This window comes from Morone saxatilis, unplaced genomic scaffold (genome assembly GCF_004916995.1).
Source record: "Morone saxatilis isolate NCDOM2014 unplaced genomic scaffold, NCSU_SB_2.0 Contig6, whole genome shotgun sequence".
Taxonomy (NCBI): domain Eukaryota; kingdom Metazoa; phylum Chordata; class Actinopteri; family Moronidae; genus Morone; species Morone saxatilis.
The window spans coordinates 2,166,176-2,176,046 of NW_023340206.1; the positions used below are offsets into that span (position 1 = coordinate 2,166,176).

The 9,871-nt window shown below is 39.1% G+C and overlaps 1 protein-coding gene across 1 annotated transcript in view; it reads right to left on the minus strand.

The window, feature by feature from the left end:
- LOC118340134 (protein-tyrosine kinase 2-beta-like) overlaps nt 1-8,354 on the minus strand; it is a gene marked incomplete in the record, with an annotated part of 28,100 nt that extends 19,746 nt beyond the window's left edge. Inside the window, 16 exon segments of the mRNA XM_035678002.1 lie at nt 978-1,059; nt 1,276-1,370; nt 2,153-2,197; nt 2,369-2,400; nt 2,667-2,706; nt 3,093-3,210; nt 3,458-3,559; nt 3,921-3,992; nt 4,100-4,240; nt 4,355-4,409; nt 5,411-5,473; nt 5,627-5,706; nt 5,839-5,926; nt 6,475-6,653; nt 7,680-8,052; nt 8,166-8,354. Of these exon segments, the coding sequence (XP_035533895.1) occupies nt 978-1,059; nt 1,276-1,370; nt 2,153-2,197; nt 2,369-2,400; nt 2,667-2,706; nt 3,093-3,210; nt 3,458-3,559; nt 3,921-3,992; nt 4,100-4,240; nt 4,355-4,409; nt 5,411-5,473; nt 5,627-5,706; nt 5,839-5,926; nt 6,475-6,653; nt 7,680-7,883 (1,396 nt within the window).
- Between the last annotated feature and the right edge of the window lie 1,517 nt (nt 8,355-9,871).

A 9,871-nucleotide genomic window follows, 5' to 3' on the forward strand; every position in this document is an offset into this window, starting at 1 on the left:
TAAAAAGTTTCTTCAATATTTTACATTTCCATCAAACTAATGCGATACCTCAAATGAGCATAAAAATACACTGAAGTCTCTCTTTAAAATACATTTATGGGGAACTGTGAAGTTACAACTTACAACTCTTTCTTTAGTACCACCATCAGATCAAAAATTTCCATTTTTACACAAGAAATTTCAAAACACAATGAACAGATTGCCACAAAACTTGTGCGCACATTCAATCAAAAAATCCTGTGACCTTTCCTAAAGTGCCAACCTCAGCTAAAAGCTATAGGAACAGCAAAATCATCACAATGTAGATGGTAAAGTCCCACTCTTTGCTATTTTTGGGTATGATGAACATTGCTGCTTCTATCAGGGCTCAACTCTTAATTTTACAGACTTAATATTTTGATTTTATTTAGCATATTATGGCGGGTCACTCTAAACAACATTCTATGGATTAGCAACTGTGTCTGTACAACATTATCAGTAAATTTAGCTTGATTTACTCGTTATGTTTCTAAAGCTGCACTATGTCAGCTAGGAGAAAAAAATCAAATGAGGTCTCTTGTCTCACCCTGAGGCTACCACAGCCTCCACTCTGAGCTTTTACATAAAGCCACAACCAGGCGACAGGAAGTCGACAACAGCAATCTTCTGACTGATGAAACATGCAGAAATGTTCCAAACTCAGATTCTCCACTCATCTATCATTACATACTTACACATTGTTCCTTTCTATTTTAAGCTTACTGGGATTAAAACAACCATCAGTCACATTTTCAGGTGAGGAAAATTCTGCTGCCAAAAATTATTTTACGTCTAACTAATTATGGAAAATAGTTACATTTCCTGCCATGAACATGTGTCAGGCTTTGCAGTTGCGTCACAGATCTCGACACAAACCCCGTGAGCTGCATCTGTGACTGCAGATGTGCAAGCACAAGTGTTTTGGTAGGAAATAATCACTGCAACAGCTACATACTCACCGGCTTCACTCAGGAACTTCTCCTTTACATCAGCTGAACAGTCCTTGCATGTTTTGATGGCCACAGAAATCCTCTCTCCTGTCTACAAACACACACATGCATGCATTACTTCCACCATGACAGTGTACGTTTTAGCTCTACGGGTTAGGACACACTTTTGGCAGGAACACCGGTGCAATTTGGTGGTATGATTTTATCACATTACAGCTAGAAGGTGACCAACAGACTATCTTTTGATCCTCCGTAGGATGTTTGTGTGAGTGAACTGTGATGATACTTGGACATTAGACGAACTCACCGGGCTTTTATAAACTCCATCGTGAACCTCTCCGAAGAATCCCTCACCCAGGATCCGACCCACAACAATGTCCTCTCTGGAGATTCTGTGCCTCTCTGAACATACAAACATTACAGAACAGATGGTTTGTGAACGGTTTGTGAACGGTCTATAGGTTCTTGTTGGGTGGGTTGGTTGAAAGCGAAACCTGAGTGGCAGAACTAACAGTAGGTTTACAGTAAAACATAAAAGCCAGCTGTTGCAGTGCACCAAGGGAAAAGTCAACATTTCAACATCCTTACTTTGTGATAGCACCATTTCTATATTTCTCTTGTGGTTCAATCCAGGGTATTGTTAATTGCAGTTTGGAAAGTTTTTTGTGTGTTGTAATGATTGTTCAACACGTTTCTTTCTCAAGGTGGAACAGAGCAACCTGAAGGAGATGGTTCACTTAAAAATTGACATGTTTGTTATGAGTGTAAGAAAATGTAGAGAAAATATCGTATTGTGATATTTTTAACTGTGATGTTGTATCGATTCTCAAAAAAAAAGGAAAAAACAAACTTTTAACTCAGAGTTTATGTATCTGATGGTGTGTTCATTATACTATGACAGTTTTCCTAAATTAGATTTGAAAAAATCACAACATATCACCTTATTTACAGTATTGCAATATATTGAACCGTAACCTCTGTATCGTGATACGTTTCGTATCGTCAGATTCTTGCCAATACACAGCCCTACTGTTTGTAATGCTTTTTTTTTCAATTATCCCCACAATTAAGAGTCAAAATAACATGAACTGACATTTCTTCACTGATCGCCTAGTTTTGGGGCATTGGTAGCAATATAGTGCTGGGGGGATATCAGGGAAAGCAGTCAGTGAAATTTTACTCACCAGAGTTATCTGTGCCCTCTGGAATCTCTGCATAAATATCCGAACCTGAAGTTAAGGAAACATAATGAATTTATACATCTTAATTTTTTATTAAGATGTATAACCAAACAGAAGAAGCCTCCAAAAGAGTCATATATTATTGTTTATTAGTGTTAGTTTAGGAGGAACTGAAACCAAATAGATGTTCACGTGTGATATATGTATCATTAAACTCACTCAAACCTCTATCAGAACCACTGGGACCACCACTGGAAGAGAGAGACAGACATTTTTGTTTTACATTTCTTCTTTAAAGCGATCAGTTGATGATACAAAAATTAGTTTGTTTGTGTTTGAGCACCACTGCAGACAGACAACAAAACCATGACCACAAGATAAAGGAAGGTGTGAAGAAAAAAACTAAAGCTACAGCTACACAGTATATGGTTTAGCTAATTTACCACCATGGTGGGAAAAGTGTTACTTTAACAACTTTTAAGTTGCATTACTTTCCAGTGTGATTCATTACACTCACCGTTTTGGGATGTCGGGCAGTTTCAGTCTTGTGTCTCTTCCTGAAAGAATCAGATATTTGATTCAGCTGTAGTTGTCAACATAATTTATTACAGAGGTTTATCAAATTAAAGGGACATTTCAGGGTTTTAAATCTGGTCGTACTTTGGTACCTTGGTTATATTAACGTTTTCATTGCTGTGATATGCGGATCCAGTAGGTCAAGTTTTTTTCTCATTCAGTGAAAAAAAGTGAATACTCCTGAAATCTTGTGATTTTGGCAAGCTATGTCATCATAATTCATGGAAAATGAGAGCCAGTAGTACAAAAGTAAATCCAGGGTTGTAAACAATAGAAATGCTGCAGGTCTGTGTAGCCAATATAAAAATTGCTGGATAGTTTAACAACTTTATTTACTTTATTGAACTGGTACATAGGGGAAGTGTACCTCTGTTGAGCCGGATAATGCGTGAGCTCTCAGAGCTGCCTTCCAGCCGACAGTAGCCGTCTATCAGGTCAGCCATGTTTTCAGCCACAGCCAGAGAGGTGGTGTTCACTGACAGTGGCTGGGGGGGGAGATAGAAGAAGAAAAAGAAGATACTAGATATTCAGTCTGTGTTGCTTCCTCCCCTTAAACCACAACCATTTATAGAATTTGGCTTTTGTACAGAATGCTTTTTGAACAAATGCTACACTAATGGGGTTTCGTATCATCCCACACGAAAGTGGTATCCACCTTCTCATCCAACTCTCAGCAAGAAAGCCAACAGGCATCAAAATGTTGGACTATCCTTTTAGGAAGCTTAGCATTACCTGTTTGGCTCCCTCTATGTGCACTGTGAGCAGAGCCCGACCGTCGCTCTCAGCAGAGCAGGAGATGCTGGACACCTGAGAGAATGTGGCCAAACAGACGGGCTGCAGAAGAGACAATGGTGAAAAAATAATTAATAAATTATTAAAAAAGGGGACACTTTATAGCTATGCATATCTCAATATGTACTAATAAACAAATAATTAAAGTCTCATTTTTACATTGTTGTTTTTCTCATATTCCAAGGGTTGCATGCAGTGTATTTATGTTCATACATTCTATAAATTGCTTGCATACTGCATACTGTAATTATCTTCATGTTATACATGGTTTAACTCATCCTTTATTTGTGGTGTAATCCATATACTTTATTTTTCTGTGAACAGTTAGCAATATCTTTGCATATCTTGTCATCTTTCATGTTATATGACTAATATCACAAATAGCTAATAAGAGTGAGCTTACTGTAGAGTTGTCAGTTTGTTGACTGATGCCTTCTGGACCAATGACCAGGTCTATTGTTAGGTTCCAACCATGCTATAGAGACAGGACACACACACACACACACACACATTAAAAAACAGCTTTAGCTTAAAATGTAGCACAAAATAACTTATTTTTCACTGCACACATCAGTCTCTCACCACGAGCTGGCAGGCGAACCTCTCCTGTGTGTAGCTGTGGCACTGAGCCAAAGTGGTGAAGAACCTCTCCATGCACTGGTCCTGCTTCAGAGAGGAGTAGCCCTGGAACGTCTGCTGGATCAGCCGGCGTAACTGCTTAGGCTGACACGTTGCACGCAGACAAAGAGCAGTCGTTGAAAATGGCATAATTTCATTGCATTATGTAACTTCAACATGGTACTAAATGAGTGTATTGTAGTTGTTTTGGCTCTCTACCTTCATGCTGTTGATCAGCTCTCTGGGAAAGAACAGTTCCAGCCCCACATCCTTCCTAATGGAGGAAAGTCAGACCACAATCATGAGGGGTGGAGCCAGACGCTATAAGCATTTGGGGCTTACCCTAAACCTAGGGAGGGCTGAGTTTTATCAACATTTACAGCAGCTATATGCACTATTTCCAACCAGATGAAATAATAGAATGCCTAATCTGTACATAATTTGGAAAAAATTATAGTTGCACAGGAAAAAAATCATCCTGTAGAGCCTTCATCATTCTGAAATCATGACACAAAATATGTTGTGGATGACTAATTTTCACTCTTATAACCTAAAAAGAGTCAAAAAACACACACAACCCCTTCATGAAAATGTTAGGGCAGACCCACAGATGGTGATATTTCCCCAGTAACAGAACTTTTGCCAGTGCAGTCATGCTGATCAAGACTCTTGGAACTTTGGTGCTATCTATGAAATCAGCACGCGTTTCCACCAGGTTTGAGTGGAACCATAGGAACTGGAGGCATTATCAAAAGAGGATGCTGCACAATGCACAACGACCTGTAGAATATAACATACCCACTTTGGCTCCCGAGGAAAACCTGCTAATTGTTGGTTTTCAGGTTCCAAACCAATTTATTTTTGGTCGAAATGCTCCCGAAACGGTTCAACACTAGGTGTTTGAACCAGAATGTAGCTGGTGCCCTATTAGTGGAAAAGGCTTATAAGAGAGACTGAGAGGAAATGACATAGAGTTGAAGTTATTTTCTAAACGTCTGGGCTTTCAGGAACCTTCTCAGCTTCCACCAGCTGCCTCATGGTGTGATTCTCTCTCATAATTGTAAAGCAGCTGAATGGCAGAAGTCTCTGAATATCTGACAGTGTTTGTAGGTTTTCATTCTAACCACAGACCAAATGCGTCTGGCCATTTCAGCCTTCCTCTTCATTCATCAGTGAGATTGCTCTTTTTGGCATACATGGTGGTTAGAAAGCTCACTCATCCGTGTGTAGCATTGCTTGTCGTTTGTTTCTTGTCATTGACGTCACCTGACTTACTCTAATAGTTCAAAGTTGGACTTTTTCTCCAGTCCGTTTGGATTCATGTCTTTGTAGAATCTTCTGCAAATACGACAAATAAACACAATGACGTTATGTGAATTTATAATACTTGCAGTGTTAGATTTTTAATTTAGAGTATTTCCAATTCATGTCATATTTTCTTAGTACTGGACCAGTGACTTCTTCTTGCTTAAGGCGGTAGTTGTATGTTACCTTATTTCCAGACAACCAAGCTGCAGAGCCATCCCGTCACTAACTTTTGAGGCATACTGCTGCATGTAGTCACTCCGTACCTGTGGATAGGCACATACACATTGACTGCAACAATTATAAACACTAGTTTACTAGTTTGAAGTCTTAATCCTATAAAAATCCTAAGTGAAGAAACAGACATAAAAAAAAAACACATATCGCATGTCACCAACCTGTTGGTAAAAGTAGAGCATGGTGGTTCTGTCATCTTTGAATTTCTCCATGAAGTCTGTTGGGATGTATCTGATCCTTAGATCGTATCTGGACAAACAAACGTCACACCAAGTCATGACTTTTTCTTTAGAGGATGTGACACAACTTGATTAACATTTTGTCCATTGCAAGAGTTGTTCCCCAGTTCCATACTAAATGCTGTGCTAATTCTAATAGGATTGTATGTGTCCACACTGTAAAAATGACAAAATTAAGTATTAAAAGGATTATGCAGATTTAATGCAGATCTACTGCAAAAACAAAATACTATAAATAGATTCTGGAACGTTTAATGAGGTAGGTAAGTAGATGCCTTTTTAAGGATTTAAAAGTAGAAATTATACTTTTTTTGATTTTTTTATATTGTACATGTCTGGATAAATGTCTGGAGGGGATCTTTAAGTATCAAACTATTTTTTAATTTTCTTTCAGTTTGCTCTGGAAATTCATGATCCACAGAGGATGAATCCTAATAATTTTGGTGATTTCCTGCCCTTTCATTGTACAAAAGATATTGGGTTTATTGAAAACTATGATACATTTAAAATACATGTGCTGTGCATGTAGCATAAGCAGGCAAAGACTGAAGCACTGACCTCCACTCAGCCTCCAGATGCTGCTGTTCGTAACGATGGGTGAGCTCCGACACAGTCAGATCTGGGTGCAGCCAGTGTATCTCTGAGGACTTGAGGTGTTTGAGGAGGAGGCCGTAGCATAATCCGTATTTTATGTCTGGACCCACACAGCCACTGGATAGCACCATATCTATGACATTCTGGGACAGAAGCAATTATACAGTAATGTCTCTGGGATGGCAGCTTTCAAAATGTAAATGTGAGTCTCTGCTGATTAAGTATGCAACATTATGACCAAAAATAATATTCATAGTTAATATCACTAAAACTCTTTTCTTGTGTTTTTCAGCCTGCAAATATCTGAAATCTAAAGCAGACTTCCTTGTTTTCTTGTTTTTAGAGTACACCGCAAGCAAGCTCAATACAGTGGCGTATAATAGTAGAACACAGTCCAGTAATGCAAAGTTAATAACAGAAGTGTAGTTGTGCAGCTGAGTACAGTTTAATACAGTAAGAAAAAAAGCAGTAGTAGAGTACAGTAAAGCACGGTAGATAATAGTATGGTGCAGTGGAGTACAGTATAGTAGAGTAAAGTAGAGAACAGAAGAGTAGATTACAGTAAAGTACATTAGATAGCATAGTATAGTGTGGTAGAATACAGTGTAGTATAGAAAGGTACAGAGGAGTAGAATAGTAGTAGAGTAAAGGGGATAAGGGTACAATAAAATATATATGAGGATAAAAAAGTATAAAATGGTAAAGAACAGTAGTAGAGTATAGTACAGTAGAGAGTACAGTATTTTAGAGTGTATTTAAGTGCATTAGAATACAATAGAGTACATTATTATTGTACAGTATTACTGTTAGCTACCATTTTCTTTTTCTTTTCATTTATTGAATCATCCTATTGATTACTTCATGAATTGTATTATATAGGAACTACAATTTTTCTGAATTGTATTATTTATTTTTCTTTCTTTTTGTCATTATATTACGGTTCCTGACATTAATGCCAATAAAGCATATTAAATTGAAAATTGAAGTAGAGCACAATAGAGTATAGTGCAGAAGAACAACAAAACAGTACAGTAGACTGAAGTACCGTACAATACAGTACATTAGAGCAGGATACAAAGGAGTGCGGAGTAGAGTAAAGTATGGCACAAAACAGTGCAGTATAATAGAGTATAGTATACAGTAGTAGAGTAGAGTAAAGTAGAGTATACCCTGACAGTCCATCCCTCCTCACAGCGGATCAGTTTGAAGTTCTTGCCCAGGTTGGAGCTGTTGCTAAGGAAACACACTTTGATGATCTTCACCGGGAAGACGCTGTCCCTGGTGAAATTTGCCGTGGGAGACATATCCAAGGAACCTGACTGGCTGGTGGGAGACATGCTCCTCCAGGACAGGGTGCTGGTGTCTCCTGACATCACACACACACCCTTACTCAAAACATTCACACTCAGACACACACAGCGTGTATGCTACTGCTTCGTGACATGCATTGCTGTCACACCTACACGCACCATTTCACTCTCTTCCTTCTCTCTCATACACATACAGTCACGTAAAACACATGCATGAAGGGGTGCATTGAAGCTGGAGACAGACAGGAGTTGGACACAACAATCATTAAATGGCCTTGCTGGGTTTGAACAACATTCATATCTCAGTTAAGGATTTAACTCCTGCTGCGATCCCTCTGTACTCACCAGAAGCTGCAGAAGCTCCACGCACCAGCACGGTAAATGTGCTGTCACTCTTTAAAACTGAAGACAAGTCAATGCCACCAACAGAATGTATTCATATTACTTTGTAAAGTGCAGATCTGATCGTCTTTGGCAGGTTAACAGAGCAGACTTATCCGAAGCTGTGCCCCAAAGAAGAACCACACCAGTAAGCGAAAGAGGAAACGGTGCTTATGGGCAAATAAGGAAGTTGAAGAGCAGCTAACAGAAAAACTGAAGAGGACTGATGAAACTGCCGCGTCACTCCATCTCACATGCAATGGCACACACTCACCATCAAACCACAACCCACCAACTGAGCAAAAGGGGCAAGGCCTACATTACACTCAATTCCTCTTCCAAAAGTTTTGATGAGCAAAAGCACAGCACAAAAAAAAGCTTTTTAACAATGTTAGCATGGCTCTTTGAAACTGAAATTTGTCTTATAACTGTTACATGGATTCCCATGTACATTCATGGTGCTCAGAGGGTAGACCCTACTGACATTACCATTTCTGTAGTACCACCATGAGCATATTATTTTTGGTTTTGAGTAACATGTCTCCGCAACTATTGGATGAATTGCCATGAAATTTAACATCAGCATGCTAACATGCTCACATTAACAATGCTAACTGCTTATATTAAGCAGGTATAATGTTTATGGCAGATGCTATTAGCACCAAGGTGTCAGTAGGTAACAATGCTATTTGCACCTGGGGGTTGAATAGCCAATGTGGTTGTTTATACCTTGGTCATATGAATGTGATTACTTTTGAAGGAATAAACCAAAGCGTTGAATAAACATTTGACCCAATGATAGCGCTAGATGAAACGCTAAGGGATCGTCAAAGTTATTACAATTCCTCCTGAGGGGTGAATGGATATGTGTACTAAATTTCATGGCAATTCATCAAAGCACTGCTATGCCTAACCGCAGCCTCACAGAGCAACCTCCATAGCTGCAAATTAATCCAATACTGAAGTAACTGCAGTTCCTCAAACAGCCACTTGAGGCTGGCTCCAGCAGTAAGTCAATCTCCATAATGCCCCCATGTATCCAGGCTTCATTTGTTTCTCCTCAGCTCCACCAACACTCCAGTTATTTGCTCATTTTTGGATTAGATGGGACCTGCCGTAGTCAGGACTTTCAAAATAGTGGCGACCAGAGTCACCGCACTTCACAACTGCTACTCAGAAACCTATGGATGACGTCACAGAGACTACATCCATTTTTAAATATGCAGTCTATGGTATAAACTTGTTATTGAAATTCTCAGTTTTAGGTAAAGAAAATCTCATATTCTTGTATATGGTTACCTGAGCATTTTATGCAGGGCTCTGGTTTAGAGTCATTCAGGGTCATACCACATCAAGTGCTTATTGTTAGACATTACTGTTCAATTAATAAACTGCTTTCTTTAAGATGAGAAGCATTTATGCAAAGCTGCAGCGTGGCTGTGACAAGCCTGTTCAGATGTGGCGAGGCGTACACTGTGGTGACCATGAGGCTGCTGATGGAAAGTTCTGTCTGCTATGCTTTCAGGTTCAACCTCAGTGGTTTTGTCCGGGCTTTGCTTACAGTAAAGCAGAGTTAGATGCCTCTGTATGGATGCGTGTCGGGTGTATGTCGACAGAATTTTTATATTTTATTGTCTGTTGTGTAATCGATTCCTTGTATGTCTGGTGCA